General features: G+C 40.9%; 1 protein-coding gene across 1 annotated transcript in view; it reads right to left on the bottom strand.

The window, feature by feature from the left end:
* Positions 1-25301, bottom strand: part of triob (trio Rho guanine nucleotide exchange factor b) — a 106096-nt gene extending 80795 nt beyond the window's left edge. The window contains 2 exon segments of the mRNA XM_069143219.1: positions 13865-13918; positions 24976-25301. Of these exon segments, the coding sequence (XP_068999320.1) occupies positions 13865-13918; positions 24976-25045 (124 nt within the window). The 5' untranslated portion in view covers positions 25046-25301.
* Between the last annotated feature and the right edge of the window lie 1171 nt (positions 25302-26472).

Genomic DNA, 26472 nt, shown 5'->3' with positions numbered 1-26472 from the left:
CAATCCATATTATCCTGATGTTTGTCCCCATTTTGTAAGTATAAATTGGATTCAGATTCTCATGCATATCCACTATCCATCCAAACAGCTGCTTGATTGGGAGCCAACATCTCAGCTATGAAACGAAATAAAGAGCTCATTCGCTGTTTGTACTAAGAGAGAAATTATGCTTCTTTGTTGTCTCTGAAAGGAAAAAGTCAAGGGGATTACCATTATTTTTTTACAAACTGCAAAGAAAGCGCAAATAAGCTCTAAAATGGATTTATAAGACGAACAGCTCAAAAGGAAGGCCAAAAGAAGTCACGATCCAGCAACTTAAACTGTGAGTAATATGTATCAGTATTCAAGCTACAGCGAGCACTTCATCTTGAAATAAAAGTGTTGACATCATGAAGTGACTTTTTGACAAAAATCCCACCAAAATATAAATCTAAAAACATTCACATCTTAATTATTCACTCTGCAGCACTTTCTAGGACAACCTACCAACGACGTTAGTTGTCTCACACGGTTCTGCAGTCAGCCGACTTTTCCTGTCCCTGAGAAAGCCCATGTAGTGCAACCGGAACAACATGGTCAGACCGGCCATGTTCAGTGTGACAGATTAAAATCCAGAGACTCGTAGAAGCTTCCAAAAGCGGTGATCCTGTAACTTGTGAAGAATTTAGATCCCCTGAGGTGTTGAATATGTTCTCTGGGTTTTGGAAAGGGAATCAAATATTCAGCTGAGAGCTAACTGTGTTTCAGTAATGGTCTTCAAGTGTTATCTCAGAGCCTGAAAGTTGACAGCCTCTCCTCTGTGTGAGCTGAGAATCTGGTCTGTCCTGCTGTACTCTATGCAAGCGGGCCAGGTCACATATCTGACTGATCCTGTTGGAATAAATAACTGGGAGGGATTGTCGCCTATCCGAAAGAGAGATGGGGGGTGGTGAGGGAGTCAACTGTAATGAGGATATACTTATACAGATGAGAGAGTGCGTGATAGGTCAGGTCTTTGGCGCAGTAGATGTAAAACAACATTACAGCTGACAACATCTGTGTTATAATAACCTCCAGACAGAGACAGCCTCACCAGATTCTAGTTATATCATCAAAATGACAAATAATTGTCACGCTGTGCCAAAACGTTCCCATGTATGTGAAAATAACATAGATGAACTATTGAACTGTAATTTCTACTTCATGTCCAACTAAGAGTGAGAACGTCATCAATAAAAATTAGGGCGGGATTTAAAAAAACAAAATAGATTTTCTGATTCAGCATAATCCGATATTGATTCATAAAACCCTGAGTGATCTTTTAATATGTACAGTCACTGACCTCAAACCTGAACCACGTTAATCTAGGATGACCAGCCGCTGCACCGAGATCTTGCACGAGAGATAATAAACATGGCAGACACTGTTCCAGTGAAGACTCTGGTGAGTTTAAATGCAGATTTTTGGATGATTTAAGGATTTACAAACTTTACACTGTAAAGAACTGAACAAAGCAAAGCCGTGTGGACGCAACATGTAGGTGAAATACTGTGAAATTACGACAAATCCCCAAACCATTTAACGAGGCATCATCCAGATACGCTGTCTGCAAAAATGTCAGCAAAAATGAACCCCGCTGGAGAAGGCATTTGCGTGCGAGTTCCCACGTAACTCTCCATGTGCCCCAAATTTTTTTTACAGTCTGTTGCAACTTTTACATGTAAAGATGTACGTAAATTGTTGAAAATGATGGCTTTGGAAGACTCATTAATACACTGGAACCAAGTTACGTTTTAATGAGACTCAAACATTTTAGTGAAGTGGAACTACCAAACCTCGCAAACCTCCCAAACACATTAGACATAGTGTCACAACTACACTTAAGTCGGCAGAGAGAGTTGCCCTAAATGTGACAGCTGGACATCCAGAGCAATGAATTCTGACAATCATCACTTCATCGACTATGACTGGGGGCTAATGTCTCATGTTTTACAGACAATAATGTAACTGCTTTAGGGTCTAATCTTTATGTATACATTGATATTTTAATAGCGCACAATGTTACAGGGTCAATTTGTATAATTTACGGAATAATTTCTCTGAGATTTGATTTCATATCTGAGCAAAATTAGTATTGTAACTAAAATATCCCAAACCGAATCGATATCGAATCGGGACTTTGTGAATCGGAATTGAATCAATTTGGAAAATCAGTGGCAATACCCAGCCTTAATAGAAATGTATTAACTGCAGTTATTTTCTTTTCACTCAAACACTGTGACTTGATGTGGCCTTGAAAGTGCATCTCTGTGACCTCCAAACACTGCCTCCATGTTACATGTTGCACTGTTACTGTAACAGAGAGAGACGGAGGGAGAAAGCCCACAAACGAAGCAGTGACTGTGAGAGGGACCGCCAACCATAAAGAAAAATAAAAGTCCTTTTCAGAGCCGAGCGGCCATGTGCATCTGTCTCCTCACAAGCCCACGACAGTATACAGTACTAACTCACCGGGCAGCCAGCTGGGCCGCATCAACACATCAATGAAGTAGAGAGGAGGACGCTTTGTACGGCTCATGGGAACACCATTCATCTGCTTCCTCGAACCAAACCATCCAATTGTCCTGCTGCACAACAAAACCAAGCCAATAAACCCCAGCAGACCAAATAACACTTGACAAGCAGGGTGCAGAGAGGAGAGAGGGGAGAGGGAGTGTGTGTGCCTCTGTGGTCCACTGTGTTACTAATCGCCTCGGAAGAAAAGGGGACAGCAAAGGAAGGAGAGAAGGAAAGTGTGCAACAACACCATGTCAGCTGTCCTTCATTCATGACAGACAGTTGTGGCCCAAAGCAGATGGGACTTGAACTGATGACGTCAGACAGTATGAGAGCGGGGTGAAGACAGAAAGAGAAAGAGAGACAGATAGGAATGTTCCATGTGCTTTTTTTTTTTTTTGCATATTTAATTTTGCACATAAAAAATTCTGAAGTGACAACTATGACAATTACATAAAAAGTGCTGCAGGTAAAACGTTGGTGAATTAAAAAAAAAAAAAAAGACGCTCTGATGGAAACCAATCTTCCTCCATGTCACATTTCATTTTTCCCAAATTTAGGAACGAATGCACCCAACCTTTTTGCCATATTCTGTACTCGAAAAGGAGCAGAAAAAAAAGCATGCTGCATACACGCACAGTATCCAATAAGTGCATTCTTGCATGGGTCAAAGCTTAAAGAAACATCACCTCATTTCACCGTGCTCTTGGTTGACAGCAGCACCAACACAGCGACAGCTAAACCGGGATAATAGGATTAATTACTCCTACGAACCTCAGGGACAAAACTAACAATTAACACGTGATGAACCTAAAAAGCGGTCATTAACACAGTCTGCACTTGAATTTTTTGTTTCTGCATGGAGATAAAGTAGCACACAGGAGGCTTGGTGGTGAACAAACAAAAAAATACAAGGAATGTTTAAAATAATCCAGCAGTCACTTAGTGTTTGTCTTTCCTTTGCCAGTTGGAATAAAAGAAAGAGAAACAGACAAACCCTAAAATAAGGAGCACAAAGTCATTCAGAGCTGAAAAATTGCTGCCAATAGGTGGTTTCTTTTTTATCAACATTTATCTGTAATGAATGTCTCTAATGGGGTGTTGAGTGATAAACGGACAATCAGGTTCTGTGGTTTCTGTCTCAATAAATCCAACAAACAGACCAAGACTATCATAACTGAATCCAGCTCTTTGAGTGTGACAGTGTGTGTGTGTGTGTGTGTGTGTGTGTGTGTGTGTGTGTGTGTGTGTGTGTGTGTGTGTGTGTGTGTGTGTGTGTGTGTGCACCTGCAGGGCTGCCAGCTTGCTAAAAGCAGAATAGTTACTGTTTACAGGCTCAGCAGTCAGAGCCAGTTCCCAGAGGAAGACACGCAAAGGCGCATGTGTGCAGATCCTTGGTTGTACATTGTTGTTTTATAATACACTGTGTGTGTGTGTGTGTGTGTGTGTGTGTGTGTGTGTGTGAGTGTGTACGTGTGTGTGCGTGTTCAAAGAGAGTTTGCGTGGACTGTTTATGAGCTGCTGTTGTACATACTGCATGCATCACTTTCTCATGTGATCCTCTGCTCCTCTAACTCCATCTATTCCCTGTTATCCTCCTCCCTCCATCAAATTCTCCCCATCCATGTCCACTTCTCATCTGCTCTATTTATTTGTTTCTCACCCCTACTTGTCTTCTCCCGCCCTAAAACACTCTTTTACAGTCATTTCCAATCCCACCCACCCTCTCCTCACCTCTCCTCTGCTTGCCTCCCTGTCACTCCATTCCTCCGTGAATAGATTTTCACTAGACTTGTCCTCAACAAAGACCAATGTCCTGTTTTGCGCGCACACACACACACACACACACACACACACACACACACACACACACACACACACACACACACACACACACACACACACACACAGCAGACAGGGAACTACAGGCTACTGCTCCATAGCCTGTCTCCATGCCATCCAGGCTCGTGGGTCCCATGGTTATCCACTGTTATTACAGCCCTGAAAACAACTGGCTTATAAAAACAGGGAGCCACAGAACTATCTGATGGAATATTTGATTTACATGCATGGACACCCACATGCATGTGTGCACAAATACCCCAACAGACTGGCCAGTGGACACCAAGAGGTGCAGGAATGCTTGCTTCACATAGTGTGGTAGTACAGCCTGGCTTTCTCTGTAATGTAAAACACTCATGTGCATGAGTGTAAAATTACATTTTGCAAGAGCCAAAATAACAGCATAAAGAAGTAAATAAGCTGCACATACTGGTGGGAGTAAGTTTGCAACTTGCCAGTTGATTTACAACAGTGTTTCTTCAGAGGGAAATATTTCACACTAATTTAGCCAGTTGAGCAGTTCCAAATCTAATCTCATCTAGTTATTTTCATATTTTGCTCAGGCTCCTGAGTGTCTCTGTTTCTAACCATCCTCCAAGACGAAAGCGGGAGAGGAGAGAGAGGCAGGGAAACAGATAGAGGTGAGAAAAGCAGGGACAGACGGAGAAAAAAACAAACAAAAAAAACAACATCAACTTCAGAGTGGTTTGTGTCTGTTCCCAATTTTCTCTCTTCAAGCCATTTAATTGCGGGTCTTTTATGACTTTAAGGTCTCAAATTCATGCAAACAACCACATCTGAATCCAGACTCCACCCTGACTGCATATAGATAGGGCCCCATACATAGTCATGTTATACTTTCTGCTCTTATCTGCATGATTTCTCTGTGGGATACACAGTTAAATATGAGACCTATGTACTAACAATGCAAATAACCCACAGAATAAAATTATCCTGAGAGAAAAAGAGAGAGAGAGACAGAGAGATGGAGAGGGGCCTCCATAACTCCCTGCACTCTTTGTCTCACACAGTAGGGGTCACTGCATACACTCATCAATAAAACAGTCATTCATAGGCAGATAAAATCATACTCTGTACAAAAACATGAATGTAGCGCCTATGATCAATAGGTTTCTGGAGGGATATTTTGTAGTGTGACAGACTAAGTTTCCTTTCAGTCCAGCAAAAAACACTCCGACATAGGAAGCCCATGTGTTTTTTATTTGGATGATCGAGTGTTCAGAGGTACTGATGAGGCATAACCAGAAATACTGCCTAAAGCTACAAATTCTCCGAGTCGATTATATTTATTTTCAACATCCTGTGTCCATACTCTTTTATACCTTTACCTTTCTAAACCTGGCTTTACATATAGATCATATGATACTTTTCAGATACATGAAACAGGTCACAATTAAATATGTTTTTTAAATCTTTCTAAATTACTACATTGGCCCATTTTATAGCACATAGAACTAGTAATTTAGAACAAAATGTCTTTTAGGAAAAAATGAGAGGAGCTGCAAGTTCTGTCTTTACCCACATTGGCTTTAGCGTTCAGCTTCCTGGACATTACTCGAAAGCACACTGGCTATTTTCATTTAAAACTGTTTTCACTCATAAATGAAATCCTGTCCGTTCCTGATTCAGTAAATCCAGCTGAAAACATTGCAACTTCTTAACCTGTCACATCTAACTTACATCAACAGCCACGCCGATTACTTTAGAGGGAAACTAAATAGATCAAAACCATCATGGTTTATGGATTAGGTGGCTCTCTGCTTTGATAATCACATGTTTTAATGTACAGTTACCACAACATGATCTTAAATGTCTTCATCCCAAATAGCAAAGATAAAAAGTATGTAATAGGACTGAAATGAAGGACACAATCCTGACCCTCATATTCCCATCATCCAGCTGCAGATGAATCCATATTGACGAGCTGCTTAAATATTCAATGCTCACGGGTCACTACACTTTGTTTCACGGCCAAGAGACTCAAGTCTGACTGTCCACTCAGGATTTGAGGTGGGAAAGAGAGAGAGATATTTTCTCATTTATTGACTGCTCCAGCCGTACCTATTCAGGTACAAGCAGTAGCGTGTTGAGGCTAATGATAGCTGATGTGACTAAAGTCACTTCACTGACTTGAATATTCCTCTGTACTTGCATGACTATTAAAGCATATTAAATATTGATTATGGCCACAGTGTTCAGCTGCTGTTCGGCTCACGGTACAGGCTTAATGCAATGTAACCAATTTTATACAGAGTTGTCCAATAAAATCTCTGTGGCTCGGTTCCAGACTCCAGCTGGATCATGAAAGGTTCAGATCTTCCGTCTGTGATCTGTGGCGCTGGAAGATATTTCAGCTCAACAATACAGTAACATATGTCAATCATTTGCCTGTTATGTTGAGAACTGCTCGCAAAGTGATGCTACCCAACCCCTCAACAGATCGTCCATACAGCTTCCCTGGTGGTAACACCCCCTTCCATGTAAACACAAACCTTTGCAGCGGGAGAAGTGAGACCACATGACTCACATGCATTCATTAGTTAGCTGGCGAGCCAAAAATAGGGTGTGATGCTGTCGAGAAGTAGCTCTAAGTATAGAGCAGAGTTTAGAGGAAGCCAAATGCTGTCGTACAGATTGACGCGCTTTCCCAAATGGACATCAGGTATTTGATTTTTACATTAAAGAAATAAAAATAAGCAGCTAAATACGACATTAACAACAACACAAACCACAATAATGCAAAGCCTAGACTGGCAATTTTCTATCCTTCTAATTCTAAATATTTCAGTCTAGCCCGGTAAAATTGTATTATACTTACAAGGTCCCGCAGAAAGGATCTGTATAGACATGTCTTCAGCTTGTCTCTGCTCCCTCCGCACTCAAACCAGTCAACTGACCAATAAAGCAAGCAGCATGACAGCACAGGAGGGATTTCCACATTCAAGCTTACGCAGGATAAGAAATGGTATGACCTGGCTCTCTGAGAAAAATGTTTGCAGGATTCAAGAATCACAGCATTTACCCCCTACGGTTCTCTCCATTATTAACACTGCTACAAATAAACAGCTTCATTGGGTGTCACCTTTTATCAATAGCAGTCATTCTCTTGTGCTATCTCCACAGCAGCTCGGAGGTACAAATCAATGAAATTATTAACAAAATCAGAAACAGTCTGTGTTAAGTGCACTCCATGTGCATGTATTTCTATACTGGACTCTGGTATCACAACAACAGTCCAACTGGCACATTGCTGCTGTGGATCAAACCTTTATTCTAGCAGAAATAGTTTAAATCACTACTGTACTTGCACAGATGCAACAAACTAGTCAACTTCATGTCGTATTACTCGTTTGAATGAAAGAATAAAAAATCATTGAGATTTTTTTTTTGTGGCATAAATTAGCAGCACAGGCACAGGCATAAATTAGCAGCACAGCCATTAAAAGCTCCAGAGACATCCGGTGAAGAGGATGGAGCGGGCATTATGGTGATATTTCCCTGTCCCTGGAGCAGCCAAGCATCCTTTATATCCCTCGAGTCAAGGAGCGACCAGCGAGCACACGAACACACCACATCCTCCACCCCCCACCCTTTATTTTTAGCCCCTCCCCCACTGGCCATCTCCAGCAAGCGATTGGCTGATGCACGGGGGAGAGGTTGACAGCGATTGGATGGGGGACAGAGCGGAACCTCGCTTTTCTATGCATCAGTGCTCTTCAGGAAAAGGGTCTGAGAGACAGAGGACAAAGATGATGATGATGATGATGATGATGATGATGATGATGATGATGATGATGAGGATGATGTGGGAGATAGGAATGATATGAGTGTTCGGAGAGGATGGGGGCTGGGCGGTTCACAGCGAGCTACATTACACTGGTCACCTTTATCTTGTCAAAATTCTGCCTGTATAACATCCATAAAACGTTTGTTAATATTAACGTCAAATCTTTCAGAGAGAAAAGATTTTGATGAAGAGAGTGAATCTGATGTTGTAATACAGAGCAACTCGCTGCCTTGACTTCAGGGAAAATGCAGTTTACAACAGATGGGGCCTATTAGCAGACAGCATGGTGGTGTATTTATCTATTTAATGTGTGTTTGTATGTGGGAGGGTGCAGGGAGCAGCTATGCATGGTAATAAGGAAAGGCGCTATTGGTGAGCTTGAGCAATGACCTAATGTGGTGCTTACTTGATGCTGGTATGTAGCTGAAGATGTTGGTCTGTTCACGTGTGAATTACTCTGTGCATAATGCCTTATTCTAGATCATATGGCTTAAAGACTTACACATGCACAGACATACACTGCATACGGGTTAGCAGCAAAACAATACAAGCGCTTATCATGAACACAGAACAGTGATAAGATTAAAAGCATTGGAATTACTTAAAACAAGCCTATGAGGTGACTTACTGTATAGATAATAAATGGCTATCTGATTTTGTTTCTTTTTATATAACAGTGTTCAGTTGCTCGATGCCTTTGAATGATTAAGATGAGTATAAAGAGAACATTATAATATGTCCTTACTGAGAGTGTATGCTTCCAATTACATTTTGTCACTGTTTCATTGGCAATCGAACACATTATGGACATAAATAACATCAGGCTTTGTGCCACAACTGATTAAAACTGTGAGAAAACACATTTCACATCATTTTTTATTAAGTTTAACTGCAATCAGACGATTTTAATTACATGGCAGAGCCGTTCGATTCGGTAATTAATAACTCCAATAAAATAATCGGAATCTTTTTATATGCAATGGTACAGAAATTTAAAGCTGTGCTCAAAGATTATTACTGAGCACATCATTCACAATGTGCATGTTTTCAATAAGTAAATGAATAAATCTTGTTAATAAGCTCCAGTTAAATAATTCGGTGTGGTGTTAGCACAGAGAAACTTTTACTCTTTTTGGAGTTGACTGTCTTTATTATTTTCATCACCAGGAAATATTGCGCGGCCACACAGATATCATGTTGATATCCTGTGACAGGAGGATGCAAGCTGTGCTCTTTTTAAAAACCAACATAGCCAGTGTTCTCCAATTAAGACACGCAAACAATGCAAAAAAAAAAAGGCGTTCACACGCAGAGGTCAGGATGCACACGTCCACGTGAATGGCATGCACAGAGACACACGTAGGTGCACACAGACATGACACAAACAGACGCCGCGCAGAGTCCAGCAGTCTCTCTGTAAGACACCACGGGGAGTCTAACTGGCTTTACTCTCTTTCATTCCCTCTCCTGAGTGTCTCTGTGTGTGTGTGTGTGTGTGTGTGTGTGTGTGTGTGTGTGTGTGTGTGTGTGAGAGAACGAGAGAGAGAGAGAGAGAGATTCTCCCAGCAGTTTAAAGAACCCATGAGAAATAAAAAAAAACAAAACTAAAATAGCAGTTGTTATGAAGAATATGGTCTTTTTCACACGTAACACTTTCTTTAACAACTTGCTAGACTGACAGGGGTCAATTATAAATGACAAAAAAACATCAAACATGATAATATTGAAAAGATGTAATTTCAATACACATTCCAGTGGACACACAGGTAGACAATAAAAGGATAAACGCTGCTTGTACATAATGCATGCCTCACCTGCAAATTAGATGACACCGCTTCTAAGCAAACCCAGTTCAAATAAAGTTCAGCCAACTCCTTTGTTAAGACATTATATATTTTTTTAAAACACTGTGAACTGTAAAGGTAAGGACATGAAAATGTTGCCTACATTCTTGTTTCCTCTGTTTTAACAGTGTTGTTATGTACTCTTGTTGACCCCATTTGGCTCATTTTATGATGATCTGCTTGCACACTTGCATATTAGGGTTGATGTTAATCACAAGTAGAAAAGTGAAGTGTAACTCCTTTCCATTTTTTGAGCGATATTACAAGACAAAGACAGTGCAGCTAAGCAACAGAACAAAAAAGATATGAAAGAAAGAGATATAATCAAGAGAGAAAGGAGGGAAATCTGAGTGTGAGTAAACAGATTTCACTCAAACACACACAACTACATCCACAAACACACACTCCATAGAGTTTAGTCTTCCCCATCCTGGCCTCTGCAGGGGAGGATTTAAAAAAAACAAAAATCCAATGAGCTCCAGAGAAAACCACTTCCTCCACTGCTTAGAAGTGTGTTTGTGTATATGACTGAGTGAGCATGCCTGCCCGCTCGTCTACCCGCAGTGCACATGGTTAGCATTCAAAGCTCAGTTCAATAGGAACCACACAGTGAGCGCAGTATGGGCAGGGATGAGAGACTGAGCGCACAGCTGAATTAAACTGAACAGAAACATATGGAAACAAGGAAGATGAGTGGAAAAGGAAAGGAAAGGAAAGGAAAGGAAAGGAAAGGAAAGGAAAGGAAAGGAAAGGAAAGGAAAGGAAAGGAAAGGAAAGGAAAGGAAAGGAAAGGAAAGGAAAGGAAAGGGCTCCCCATCCTTTTCAAATATTCAGCAAGACAGGGACTGCAAATCACTATCATCTAATTCACTGTACTATGCATGCCACATATTATTAGTCCAGGACGAGATCAGAATCATCCTGACTAAACAGGCAGTTGGCTACTGTTGCAGATTATCTTGGACTGAGAGCCAGAGCATAGCTGGGGAGCAGTCCAACTATTTACTCTAAGCATGCTTCGTCTGTAAATCCATATGCAGGCCAACAGTGTTTTTGGGACACTTGTGAATTTGTGGTCTTTTACAGATCAAATCCAGATTGTAGGTTGTTTTTTTTAAATTCCCACCTGTATAAACCCTGAATAATGTGTTTGAGCTAGTCCAGTTTTATTTATCTTACATTACTGCATAAATATATGATTTAATACAGTTTGTAAAGGATGCAGAATTTTGATAACCCCGAGATTAAATCATTTAATTATTAAAAGCAAGCAGTAAGCAGAGGAAATGAAAGAAAGCAAGTGAACCTCCAGAGTGTATGAAATGAGTGTTTAAATGCAGGATGTGTCCAGGCCCCAGTGTGGATCTATGTGATATGAGCAGAACAGATGAGTGCTGACAGATCGGACAGAAGAGGCAGGTTGATGTTGATGGAAAGGTTGAACTTGGCTCGAATATACAGGGACACACAGACGTCTCTGCACTAAACCAAGGCTTGCAGGTCACCAGTTCTCTGCCTGAATTCCATTCACAGACCTACGTTATTAGTTTGAGACCACTGATCATAATGATTAATCCATCTTCCTTTTTTTTAAAGCTATTTATAGCACACCTCCCAAAGAATGATAGTTTGATCATTAAGTCCCACGACTGAAATATCAGAAATGACTGAATGTGTTGTATTTAATCTTTGCTTTATTTTTAAAGTGAAATTTGATTCTAACAGCGTAATAATTAGTCTAAACCATTTATTGGCCAATATCAAGCTGCAAGTATCCATAGAAACCATAATGATGCTTTTAAACTTTGTTAATTGTTAGACTAACTGTTTTAATATGGTGACTTGGTTGTTACTGCCAACTCTCTGGCATCCCTCGCCTCACTTCATCCATTCTTTTCTATACTGGGATGCCCTGTCATGCATCACTGCTACCTCCCTATATACACATAAGTCTGAGATCTCACCAGCATATGAAGTTCTGAGCAAAACAAGTCTCTGAAAATACCAAATTTTCTCAGAGCACGTTGGTAAAACAAGCCAAGTTAAGTTTAAACAACAGGAAATACCCAGTTGAGGTTATGTCAAGTCTTTTGAAAGGAAGCAACAAAGAATCTGAAACTAGCACATCTCACAAAGACGAGAGCAAACTTTCACAAAGATATGGATGAGCACGTGTAGCAACTGCAGAAAAAGGAAACAAAACTCTTACAAAGGCACAAAGTACACAATGGAAGAGAGGAGGCAAACAAATAAATGTTCTCGCACTTAGTCATAGGGATCAAAATAGCCAGAAAATGTGTGTGTTTGTGTGTATTTTAATGTTTGGTCAGCATTGCGGGGTGCACTCACCAAACAGCACACTCAGGCAAAACCACACAACCTGCATGCAGACATGAGGACAAATAAAAAATGTTGCCCCCATGTTTGCCTCATCAGCTTTTAAGTAACTGAAAGATATACCAAACTCCCCAAGAGGACACCTGCAATTTCATGTTACAGTGCAGCACAATGCTTCAGGCAATTTGCTAAATCGACACTTAATTCAACGACAAGTTCATTTTGTTCACAGTAATTGAAAATGAACAATGAACAATCAGCCATAAATGGCCAATACAACATGATTACCTCCGATTCTCTGCGAGCAGCTCATGAATTTCTGCCTGATTTCAATAAAAACACACAAAGACACCAATGCAGCTCTAATTTTTGTGAGTTGGCCACAAGGATGAAGTTCAAAGGGCTAAAAAGGCCTGCACGCAGGATTTGGACCAGCAAGTCATAATCATTTTCACATTAACTCCCTTCAGATTCTGGCAACTGGGAATAGAAGGCCAAAGCTGTCCATTGAAAACAGTCTTATTTTCATCCCTGGATGACCCAATTGGAAAACATCAGGTCAAAATTGTGTCTTAACACACAGGACGAAATAGAACACAATCCTGAGATAACAACACTCTCCTCTTGATACGGTCTAACACTAACAAAAGTCCACATGGCATGCACAGACAATCTTATAAGAATGTTTCATGTTCACTCTTAGCATCACAACTCAAACGCACTTTCTGCCATTGCATGTCAGCTTTCGTGGCACGCTTTACTCCAAGCCTTTCGATTTCAACCAGACTTTGAATGGGAAAGTTTCAAACACTTACAATTAATTTTAGTCCAAGAGACACAACATTATGGCCAGGGAATCAGGACCACGTTTATTTGGGATAATCTATGTGAACGTGGGCCACTTAACTGCTCTGTTTATGCCCAAAAACAAGTCACCGTGGAGAGAGTGACTTGGTGTATTTTCAGTGTGTGTGTCCTGGGGGTATTAGGGATGAGAACCCACAAGGTCACGGTTGCTAGCTGATGCCACAGAGGAGCTTTGAGTCTAATGGGATTCGACGCAGTAGAGCTTTGATGGAACATTTTTACTTAAAGTGGAAATAGTGCTCTCAATGTTTCAATACTATCTCCCTCTTACTTATTCAATATATACATACAGCACACTGTATAAAGCTAAACTGTCCACTCCACAGTGAATTGTCCAACATGTTGAGTGTCTGTTCTGTTACAGACATCCTCCTATTGCCAAACACGAAAATATGCATTTCATAAAGCTCTAAAGCCCTGAATATGAAAATCCAATGATTTATACTTATATTTGATGTTTGACAAACATGATTAAATGCAACTCATTTTGTGATCACAGACATGACTATCAGGACACGTAGATACTGTAGGGGCATTCATGGGAAATAAACAGGTCAAGTGCATGTGTCCTGCTCTGGAAGGAAATTCCTGATTAGTTCCCCGTGACGGTATGACACACACTCAGACCTACCTGAGGTTTGACCCGGTCCATCCAGTTTGGATTCACACTTTGGGAGAGAGCAATCTAAAAAGAGAAAAAAAGAGAGAAAGAAGGTTTAATGAAGGAAACAAAGAGAGAAAGGACTGCCTTGTGACCTTCACCATATTTCAGTGGCCAAAATGAAGGCTTTGGCATTACAGTAATGACAGAGTGCATGAGGAATTGTAGGGCGGCCCTTTCATGAGTGTATGGAGAGTCCCTCCTGAGATTAAACAGCATTAGCCATGTTGCACACAGATGCACATGCACGTACACATACTGTGCATGTCCACTCACATGCATTCATAAATGCACAAATAGCACAAGCTGCAAAATAAGCTGGAGAAGACACACACATTCAACATTGAGGTAACATATCTACATAGATTGGGAGTATAGATCTTACTGTGCTCTTTATCTCTATGCTTTACCATCTTAAACTCTGTCATAAACATGCCCCCTCAGACCCACACATACAGACACACACGGTGCTGATAAGCAAATGAATCATTTAATGAGACCGAGTACACTACATATCAGTATCTCTAATGCCCGACACATCATCTTTAAAGAGATAGAATGTTAAAAATTATTCATCCAGGTTTGTGAACAGGCAGAGCAGCGTGTTTAGTGCTTCTAACAGCCTGTTACATTGGAGTGGAGATACATTTGGCCTGCTTGCCTCAACTGCAGAGCATCACATCAGTTTTGGGACCACAATAGATTCAGGATAGATCAATCAATAACGACTGATTCATTATGGATGCTCTACTGATCTGCACATCCAGTGCACAAATTATATTTCAGCAAAATCCATGCATTAATAAATCAGGCAAAATAAGTTGAAAGAAAATACAAATGAGGGAAGTGGCATTAACCCTGACAATGAATAATAATTATAGTCCAACTCTCAAGTTAATATTAGGAAAAATAGGAATTTTACAAAATTCTTGACAGATGAGAAACTCTTTCTGGGTCACTCAGCAGTAGGACACTGTAGTGGCACACGATAAGACAGAGGAGAGAGGAGGGACAGGGGCAGCTTAGCTCTTCACTCTGACTTCTCCTGGCTGCCTCTCTGAAAAGAACAGCCTGGCATATGCTGTTGCCTAGCGAGGATTACTGTAAGCACCTGTTCTCACACACACACACACACACACACACACACACACACACACACACACACACACACACACACACACACACACACACACACACACGCACACTGTATGTTTCATTGTATACGATGTGGATAAAGTGTTTGGTCCAGTGAACAGTTCACATCCTCTAACACAATTTTCAAGGCCTGATATCATCTATGTCTTGTTCATGAGGGGAGTCAGTGAAAGACAGAAGGTAAAGGGGATCATCTGACAACAGATGAAAAGACAGAAACCACCGGGTGAAGGAACTTTCACTTTCCTGTGATCAAGAATAAACAGCGGAAAAAGTTTTAACAGTAAACTAGAAAGCATTCTTGAAAATCTCCTCACCTGAACTCCAGCTACCTCAAGAGGGTAAAGCACACAGATTAACTATTTATTGATATGTGACAAGTGTTCCTGCAGCTTCAAAACAGAATCAATGTTACAATGAGAAATATAATGTTCATGACAGGAAAACAGCAGAAAGCCCCTTTAGGGAGGATGATTATATGTTAACTTAAAACTTGGGATGTTTTTGTTTTTATATCACTATTAAGAAAAGAGAGAGGAAAAAAAAAAGAAAAAATAAGGACTAGTTTTTTCAAAATAAAGTGAAACTGTGGCCTTTAATTCATAGGTTCATCTTACATTAGCTTAGAGTGAAATATCAAATTAATTACATTTTCTTTTATGTGCGAACATTTAGTATTTTACTGGCGACAAGCTTCAGCCTGGCGTCTATGTGTAAATGTTGGCAGTATTTCTACAAAAACAGCACATATGTACTGACAACAAGTACTTCTGCAAGCCTATACGGTAGGATGGCATGTTAGGTTTGATCCTCAACCTATTTTATCCAAAGCCAGGCCAAGCGGCGGTTTAGCCCTCTTAAGTCGGAGGAGCACTGGGCTGGCAATGTTCACGCGACACAGATCACAGCCGGCTGCTGTCTTCAAAGCAAGAGGGAAAGATGCGGTGTAAGTCTGTTTGTGAGAGAAGGAGAGACTACACGGTTCCTATTGGACAGACTGAGCACAGCTGTTGACAAAAGACAAGCGGTCTCGGGCAGCACACGAGCTCACATGTGTATGCAAACACACACTGCAAGCTGTGCTTTGATTTTTTACCAAAGCAGAGTCTGTGTTCTGCTTTATTCTGATTTTTTTGTTTTTATACTGACTGAAGTAAGAGCTTGGCTTGTCTGCTGAAAATGTGAAGCATATGATTACTGCAGAGAGAAGCAGTAAAGCATGAGGGTCTGGTACCTGAAGTTGCAGCTGGATATGTTCAAGTGTGCTACAGCGTGCGAGAGAGTATCAATTATTCAAAATAAAATTCCTACACTATCAGCCTTATACAAAATTTAAAACCCTGAACCTAGAGAAAAGAAATATAACGTACTGCACAACAGAGAAAGAGGTCTGGTTATCTTTCTCACACAAGAAGAGGATCTGGCTCACTCACTCAACCAATTTTATGAATGAAAAATGACTCACCACCTGACACTTGATTTACTAACACGGGACATTCCTCTCAAGAGGAAGTTCTTAAAAAACTGTGTCTCAGAACTTAAAGGGAGCAGGGCCTCATGAGTCCTTGGCTGTTTTTTCAAAGTGCTATTCTTGAAAAAAAAGAAAAAAAGAAGCACAAAGCATTGTGGGAGGCTTTGTGACTTCAGATACCACATCCAGATGTTTCCTTGGTTTAAGCTGCAGGCAAAGAGAGAGGAGATAGGGGGGGGTACATCAGCTGTACAGGAATAATAACAAAGCAGAAAGGTCAAGGAAGGTAGAATCACAGCTAAGGAATGGATATATGTTTATGTGATGGTCATCGTTGCTCCCTGCTTCATTTATTGAAGCAACAAAATATGTTTGGGCTTCAAATACTGTGAATAGACTTTGCTTGTTTGAGTTAATGGTGAACTCTCTCTCCAAGACACTTTATTTGGTTGTTGTTTTCCTTAATGTGACACACATCTATTTGTCAGTCTGTCAGTCAAATCTAATAACCACTGCCTGGATGTCTTATTTACAAAAGATGCAATGAGATGGAAGGCATGCATCGTGGTGGGACTCACAAACAGGAGAAAAGATATTACAAAACAAGATCGAGAAGCTTGTTTTGAGATGCCTGGAAAGCTGACGGGAGAAGTCGGGAGCAGCAGGAGGAGGAGGAGGCAAAAAGCTGCAATCAAGTCGGACAGTTATCAGCACCCGTCAGTCTTAACTGGAAGTCAGAGAAACACTCGCATCCTCTTAGATCTGATCCCGATTTAATAAAATGTTAGCAGACCCAGATATCAGTTTGTACTCAGTTTCGAATTGTTTTGACATGACAGGGGGGCTTATTAAGATGCTCTACAGGCGATCTGTGATCTCCGTTCATGCTTCTATTTTACATATATTCTACTGTCAATCTGCACCTTATCAGTTTACCGCTGTATATAACGCTGTATATAAATCAGCTGAGATGACCTGTGCCTTTCAAAGTACATAAACAAATTGAAAACATTAATAAATAAAGAGGAAATGGGATACAAGACGATAGCTTTCACTATTGATAAATCAGAAGACTATGGATTTACACATGTCCAGATGTTATCTGAAGAATTCTGACATCCAATTTACCGGAGCTTTTTATGTTGACAAATCTTCAAAATAATTAAATAAGTCCAAAGTAAACATACAGCAGACTGAACTGTGATATATTGTGTAGCCTCTTTGACTGATAGAAGTCATCATCAACCAACAACATTTATTCTGCTAACAGAATAAACCTTCGGAATCAGACAAATACAATGAAAATCTCTCTGATTCAACAAAATTAAAAGTTTCTATAGAACGTCATATTGTTAAGCCAATATCTAAACCAATCAGCTATTAGATCAGTTGAGTGCCAGGTATTTCCCATCATGCTCTGAGGCCGTGCAGTCGGTGGAGAGCAAAAGCTAAAAAAAAACAAACTGCTTTGATCTCGTGAGGTAATCGTTGGCTACATTAAATGCGAGTCCCGATCTATGTCAGACAGAAATCTAACGGCGGTGATCGATTCTGCACAGCCCCGGCTCATCTGAAATGAGCCCATTATTTGGATATATGACAACGCTGAGCAGAGGCAAGCTATGAGGTAATGATGGAGGGCTGCGTGAGAGAGAGGTGGAGGAGGCGATGAAAAGAATGAGAAAGGATAGAATGAGTGGGAGTCCGCAGTTGACTGATAGAGGTTCCTCTCTTATCAGATGGGGGGGCTTGCAGGAGACACACAGACCAGCCCACAGCCTATTTTTATGACCCGCAATCCTCCTATGCTTCCATCCCTCCTCCATCCCCCCTCTTCCTTGCTTCGAGGGCCCCTGGCGACGTGGGTGGGATGCAGTGATTTATACCTCAGTGCATGTCTATGTGTGTGTGTGTGTGTGTGTGTGTGTGTGTGTGTGTGTGTGTGTGTGTGTGTGTGTGTGAGGCAGTGAAGCTGTCCCACACGCTACACTTAGCAGCATCCTCCAACGACATTACCAACGTATTGGAATTCCTGATTATCGATATGAGACAACCAATATCATTCATGTATATGGAGGAGTACTCTGCTGATTCACTGCACAGTTTTATCACTTTACATTCATGAATGCGAATGATCCCTCATAGCATGGAGAAAGCTTAGAGGAAAGTAGCATAATTTTTGCTCAAGACTTCGGTCTCGGCCTCCCTGAGATTTAGTTTCAGGAAATTAATGACAAACTGAATGTTTGATCATTGTCATTAGAATAAAAAAAAAACCTAATAAGCATATACATTACAATTTCATGGTCAAAAAAAAAAAAGACATGGCCTTTGTCTGTGCATCTTCAAAGTGACCCCATAGATGTACATGACATTTTACAACAATCAATAACTTGGCGAGATGGAGGGGTGGTTACATGTCCATAAAGTGTGCTACGACTCTTTCAAAAAGGTAGAGAGCCTTTGATGAGATCGATCAGCAAGGTCCTGCTGTAAAACAGGTAATTGCGTCGCCCCGCTCCCTTCCTGACCGTCTTCACCATAAAAACGCTCCAATGAACACTAAACGATGCGCAGACTGCAACAAGCATCCCAATATCTGGTCGTTATTGAAGCATTAAGCATTTTTTCTATAAACTAATACGAGGAGGAAAAAACGGACTTCTTATTATTCACATTCAGCAAACTAGCCATTTTTGCTAATCTGCAAACTGCCTATTACCCATGTGGCCGCTTGTTAGGGAAGTTCAGTCAGATATAAGTACCACCTGATCATTTTATTGGCACAGTTAATTAGTTTTCACATGAAGAAACATTATTAAGTCTGTAATTGCATTTAGTGTGTTTTTAACATTGTAAATTCAGGTTAGATCAAAGCCATTTTGCAGCAATTACAAAGCTCAGCTGCTGATTAAAAAGTAAAAATGAGTAAAAACATAAATGAGGCGGAGCATGACGGGATGCATGCATTATACACAGCACAGCGATGTACAGTGCAGTGCTATAGGCCGCAGTCACTAAAAGAGTTGCAGCATGTAAAAACAGGTTTTTTTTTGCTTATTTTATATCCCTGTATTTTGCAGCATGCACTTTGTTACCACTTCCTGGCTCTCAGTTGTGGCTGCTGAGAATATGATGACATCTGAGTGTATTTTGTTGCATTTTCAGACCTTCTGAACTATTTTAACTTTTCACACATACAAACAAGACCTCTGTCTAATCTTGTGTGATATTATCTATCTATATTAGCTACTATCATGCTGATTTGTTCTGGCACTTGTTTGATAGCTAATGCAGACATTGCTTCAGAGGAGATCATTATTTTGTACTGTGTTTGTCTTTTTTAATAATTCATCTTACAAAAATATATCACAAATACACAAATATCTCTGTCTGGACCTAATTTTTATCCTGAAGTAGACTAAGTGAGATAGTCGACAGTTCATCTGGGCCCGGGCGATTTAGCAGTGCAGCCAATGCCAATCTAAGCTTATAGTCTTTAACTCTGACCAACTGCCAATTAAGCTGACCCTGGATGTAAGCGTAAGGTTTCAGCCTCATGAAAAGCACAGTAGCCTACATTTTGCAGGGTGTACTCCACCCAAGGCTCAGATCTATAATTTGATGAGTGGAGGCTTGTTTGTCCCTCTAAGTATGTCATGTCCTCTCTTTCTGGATCTCACTCTCGTTCCTTTCTATCCTATATTTTCATTCCTCTCTGTCTGTTTCTTCTCTCCCAACGCATTTGTCTTTCCATCTGCTGTCCTCTTTTATATAGATACTGTTTTCCATACATCATCGCTTTAAGATGCACACTGCACATGGCCTGCTGAAGTCCTCTTCCTCATCTACATGATGATGTAAGATTTATGCTTGAGTATGCAAGAAAACATTAGGTCATTATGCCACCATTGATTATGACTGTGCAAGAAAAAAAAGGAGAATCGCTGCTCAGTGATTTGGCTTTCATTACGGCCTGCACTGGCACAGGTCACTGGGTTCGCTTTGGACACAGGGGGAAATGGCTCACTGCGTTGTCAATACTGGCACTGCCAGCATTGATGCTGATATCTTGATTCTAACCTCTATGCAAGAGCCACTGAGGACAAGCTATTGAATACGGGATGAGTAAAGCTTTTCAATAGGGATTAATAGGTAGTTTTTAGGGGGAAAGTGTTTTTTTTTAATCTGTCTATACATAAAGTCTTTAATAATTATTCTCACTGTGCCTACTATGACAAAGCATAGGTTGTAACTTATGCTCCTGCCTATCAATAATTCTCCCGGTATAAAAGGAAATATATTATTTAACAATACACATAATTCACAAAGATGCTCACACATAGTTCAGAGCCTGTCTGCATTGGTAATGAATAGAAGCCAGTTTCACACAGTAAACATAGATCTCTGCGACAACGCTCAGCCCCATCCTGCACGGGTGTGATGAATGATGACCCCTGTCTTATGACCAGTGTAGTTATGGCCCAGAATATGGCCTTTGTGCAAGTTGTTTTGACAGTGATTTAATCTTATTACAATGTACATCTGGTTGCTTTTATGTCAATTGAGTTTCACAGTACAATAATGCTATTCCACAGGGCCAGTAACTTCATTAAATATCACTCAGGAGACTATATATGAATTAAAATATTCTAAAGTGCAAGTGTTATTTTTGGTTTTGCCAGGAAGACTCTCTCCATAAATCCTCAATATGTTTGACAGTGTGTAATCTAAAGACGTACTGCATTGGACCATAATCCAATTTTATGCAATTGGAAACATGCCTTGATTTCGATTGCTAGTGACGCAAGTGTCACACCATTGGTTAGATTCAACAAAGATCCCTGTTGTTTAGATTTTTTTCATGCTTTTGTTGACATTGGAAATTGACAGCATATGACTGTGTATGAAGTTCCTACGGCAGCAGACCCAGATCACCATAACGTAATATTTCTTGGTCATGCATGCAAAATTGGTCGAGCCAGATCATGTATACAGTACATTATTGTAGACCTCAAAGCTGAACATATTTGCTGCACACTTTAATTTAACCTCAGACATATGGAAAGGTAGTTTAGCAAAATCTATATTTATAGAGGATTACATCTCTAACAAAAATGTATTCATATTTTCTTGTACACCACAATTTAGAGGTGAAAAACATGCAGTAAAGAGAGTACCATCCTTACTCACATACTCCAAAGACATAATAAACAACAAACGTTGACATACAACATTAATGCATCTCAAATATTCCAGAAAGCTAAAACTCTGTTCAGGGTGCTATTTGACAGCAATATAGCTTAACTTGTGTACCACAACTAAGAAAACCTCTACTTATAAACAGTTTGCCTTCATTATAAATTACCCAATATTTAAACGGTACCTCGCTCAGTAATCAGCTGCATGTTACTGGAGGAATGCCACACTAGGAAAGCTTGATTCAAGTGGAATTCCAAAGTTCATGGAGGAAACAAAAAGGTACTGTCATCAACTATACAAAAAACTGAATTGGAGACATATTTCTGCTCAAATAGTCAACAGATTATGCTATTTTCTTTTATAAGGATAGTGAACAACTAAATATAGCTATGAGGATTTGTTTTGTATTTTCACCCTTCAAAGGGTTTCCATAACATAGTTGCAAAGGACTGATGCCTGCTGAGCAGTTGAACATATCTCATGTTTGACCAGTTGCAACAATTTTGGACTTTAAGTCGTGGCATGAGCAACCTGAGAGAGTGACTCAGCGGCTATGCTGTGATCCACAGTGCAGGACTCAGAGATGGAGCACCATCTGCTCACTGAAAATAATCAAGCAGAGAGGAACATCAAGTATTTTCAAGGGCCGATGATAATATTATCCATTCAGGTGAAACAAACTGAACACCAGTGCCAGATCAAAAACTAGGACTCAGAGACACTTAGTGATGCGATGGAAATCTCAGTTGAGTCATCTCAACAGCCAACCAGCTTCGTAGCTCATGTGTACAAGCTCACATTTGGTTATCAATAAGTTAGTCTTCCTCAGCCAGTCAATCACATTAGGTCTCGTTTGGTTGAAGAATCTGCCACATTTTAGCCTTCACTGACTAACTAGGGCACCAAAGTGCATCCAGAGCCCCAGAAAAAGAAAACAAAATCACACTCAGAGTCCCAGAAATAAAAGCGCTTGGGATCAACAAGGAGGAGCAGCTGTGTGCCCAGATTTCAACAGGCAACAAGCTGCCGGTTATTAGTGACCATGCTGGAGAGGCTGCGATGATTGGGACACATAGTATGCATGTATGAACAAATGAATAAGTGGCTTTTCATTTTTGGAACTGACTGAAGGCCAATGAAATAGTTAAATCAACAGAAGCTTTGACTGCCTCCAAACGCTGAAGGAGCGATAGATGGAGATAAACCTGAGGGTCAGATGTACTAAATGTCACTGAAGAAATGTTTTCAATGTTAGATTGATAAATTGAATGATATCAATAATAGGTTTGACTGAATAACAAAAGGTACAATAGGTGCAATGAATTGGTAAATTCATTACCTGTTTCATTCACCTTTTCTTAACTATGTGTTAATGTTAGATGGTTAAACGATTTGGGAACTTTTAGTAATCTCAGCTGGAGACACGCAGCTATTCGACAGTATTCTCTAAGCATTTGGTGCTATTCTCCCAGAAACTTCTTTTTCCATACTTTCTCTTCATAATAGTCTCTTATAAAAGTTTCCTGCGGCCATAACCTATTTCTGTCTCCATCATGAATACTGTATGAACTGCATTTGCTGCTATATAAACATCCAAGCAGCCCAACTTCACTGTGAGCCAACTTTCCAGCCTGATACAACACAGCTATAGGAAAATACATTGGCAGGCGTCCAACCAACCGTAAGAAAGCATTTGAATACAATCCATTTTGACAACATTCCTAACCGTCTGACTGGCAGAGGCAATTTCTGGAAGAAAGTATGTGGTTTATGGACTGTTTAAAAAGTATGAGAGTGTGTGCACATGCAAGCACAACAACTCTGCTGCATTTATGGATTCATATTCACTTCCACAGTAAAAAAGGGCATGTTCAAATGTTGTGTGTGTGTGTGTGTGTGTGTGTGTGCTCCTGGATGTGTGCAATCTGCAGAGGTTGTGAACAGCAGACCCTGAGGCACCAGGTGTCACAGAAACAAACAGCTGAGAGAGAGACAGCTGCTTCCTCTTGTGTGTATCAGAGGTGGTCCCGACACTGGACTTTAGCTGTGCCTTCCAAAAGCTTTAATGACAGTCCCTGTCCTCCTAATAACCGTGTCAGATTGGTTTAAAGGGGTGTTTTCTAAAGTTTGAACAAGTGGGGGCTTTATTGTGGGTTAAATATCAACGAGAGTTCTGGATTGAACAAGTAAACAATATCTAACCTCAACACATACTGTAATGATGAAAGGTCTGAGGTCTAAAACAGTGTTTTCATACTCAATAAAATACTTGTTATACAAGTTGAAAAAGACCCAAATAAGCCATCTTGATAGGAAAACATATCATAATATCCCTTCTAAAGGTATACCGAAGTCACAGCAAAACATATTGCCCCATAAAAATGGCATATACACCATAAAATGACAAAATTAGGATCTGACTTTACCTGGTAAATAATCATGACCATTAAAGTCACTTAAAATCCCAAACTGCATCAACAACTATAGGTCAGATAATACACAATGCTTGTCACAAGCACTACCACAACAATGGGCAGGAGCGGTGTATCAATGCATGGCTGATATCAGGCACCAGTGCAGCCCCCTATAGGACCTATAAAAGGTGGTACTGTTTTGGACTGATAAGGTAGGAAGGCCTATCCCTATTTGTTATGATGATGCCATCGTATGAGACAGGCCCAATGCGAAGAGTGCAACCGATTGCCCACACTTGCGTCCATGGCCTGTACCCTATCCGTGCATCAGATCTGAGACACATTAAAGAGGCGTGCGAGATCCTGCGTTCGTGTGCAAGATTGTTCGATGTACACGCATCTGAAGACAGAAATTTTGCAAATGTTTGACCCACATCCGAAGGGTTCGTGATGCATACCGTCTGTGACGTCTAAACACTCGAATAGCCCGAGGAGACCCTGATCGAGCTGTGATCATCCACACCTTGTAGCCCATTGGTGCAACCCCAAAACGGGATCACGGCCTAATAATCAAAGCACATATTTCAAGAGGTGTTATTCGTGCTGTTGTCATAAAAAGCTGCAGCATGTCAAATCGCTGGACGACTAAAAATGTGGTGCATAACTACAAACGGTGAGCATCTCTCCAGCACGTCGGGCGCACAGTATGCGTCTCGCCCGTAAAAACCATCAGTGATGTATTTTGTCATTTTGGGCATCAGTGTGGCAGACCACCAGTGACCACACCGACAGATCTGCTGTAGGTCTCCCAGAGGCAGACTCGCCCCTTCCCGACTTACCGGATTTGAAAAACGCCGCTATGTCTGCCGCGTCCTTCGCAGCCTCATCTAGTCCCTCTCCTGCGCTCATGGTTGCGGTGGCTCGTGCGGAAATAGCGATCGATATCCTTAAAGGTTTTTGTTGTTGTTGTTGCAATAGCTACCTATCAGCAAAAGCGGGTCCTGGCGCCTTTCACTGAAGCAGATCCGGGCATATAATCTGTGCTCCCTTCATTAAGCGAGAGACTTTCTCCTCCATTTTGGCCGAGAAGGGAAAATCCTGGCGACCGATCGGCGGCGCTCCCGAGTTGGGACGTGAGGCAGAGGAGGAGGAGGAGGAGGAGGAGGAAGGGGGTGATAATGAAAGAAGGCGGAGGTAAAAGAGGAGGGGAGTAGGGAGGAGGGCTATTCCGATTCGAGTGGTGGGTGGGGGTGGGATATCCTGGGATTCCGTTTCGTGGGGTTTTGGTGCATTGTGCGCCACCCAAATAAAGTGTGCGCCACAGTAGCTCCCAGCGTCACTCTCTGCGGTGCTGATGCGGGCTGCGTGGGTGTCATTCCTCTGGATTTTATGCCTTAATTACTCACAGATGCTATAGGAGATGTCATAACAACCGTCATTGGTACCCCTGGGTTTTTTTTCCCCCCCTCACAGGCTACGTTGTATGGATTCCTGCTGAACTGCAGTTTAATTTGAGGTCATTGAGTTCTGCACTTAATTTGGTTTCCTAGCAGCTCTGACTTGCATTATTATTACATTGCATTACATTTCATTTAGCTGACGCTTTTATAATTGCAAGTTGCACGTGATCGGTATTTCTTTTGACATTATTGTCTAATCACGTTTTGAGCCGATAAGAGGGAGAACATGACGATTACAGAGGAGGATGGTTTCATTCACTCTTCATCTCTTAGTGGTGAAGATGATGCTACAGTATGAGGTCATTTGCCCCACAAATCTAACCCAGTTCTTCCTGACAGCTACAGCTCAGTTCTTTTAACCAGGGACAGTGCGCTGCTGCCATCTAGGGCTGGTCTTCACAAATTGCTCCGGGAACGTCCAACAACTGGCCTGGTGGCGTACGATGGCACAATATGACGTCATTATATCGAGCAATTAATAGCTACGACTTAATCGTCATCATATTGGCAGCCAATTAGGTCACTCGTCGGCAAGAATTTAAAATAAACCAAAAATATAATACTTAAAAACGAGCTGGTGGCATGTTCAGAGTTAAAAGGCTGTAGAGTTCTACAGATAGAGTAAACCGTGATTTTCTGAAAAACAAATAAAGAAAGAAAATTAAAAAAATTTAAAAAATTAAAAATCAGAGTTTTTGTCACCCACAAATGCAGGTGATGCCACGCCTGGTTTACGCAGGGCTCACCTGTCCGTCTTTCTGTCCAGATTGTTACTACAGATTCATTAAGTGCAACAAGTAACTGTCGGCCCGGTGTTTCATTGTTTTCTGCAACATTTAGAAAATAGCCAATGAATAAATCCCCCTCATTTCTTTC

This window comes from Embiotoca jacksoni, unplaced genomic scaffold (assembly GCF_022577435.1).
Source record: "Embiotoca jacksoni isolate LCO1_2020_lvr unplaced genomic scaffold, fEmbJac1.0.p SCAF_11, whole genome shotgun sequence".
Classification (NCBI taxonomy): domain Eukaryota; kingdom Metazoa; phylum Chordata; class Actinopteri; family Embiotocidae; genus Embiotoca; species Embiotoca jacksoni.
This window is presented reverse-complemented; position numbering and strand designations above follow the sequence as displayed.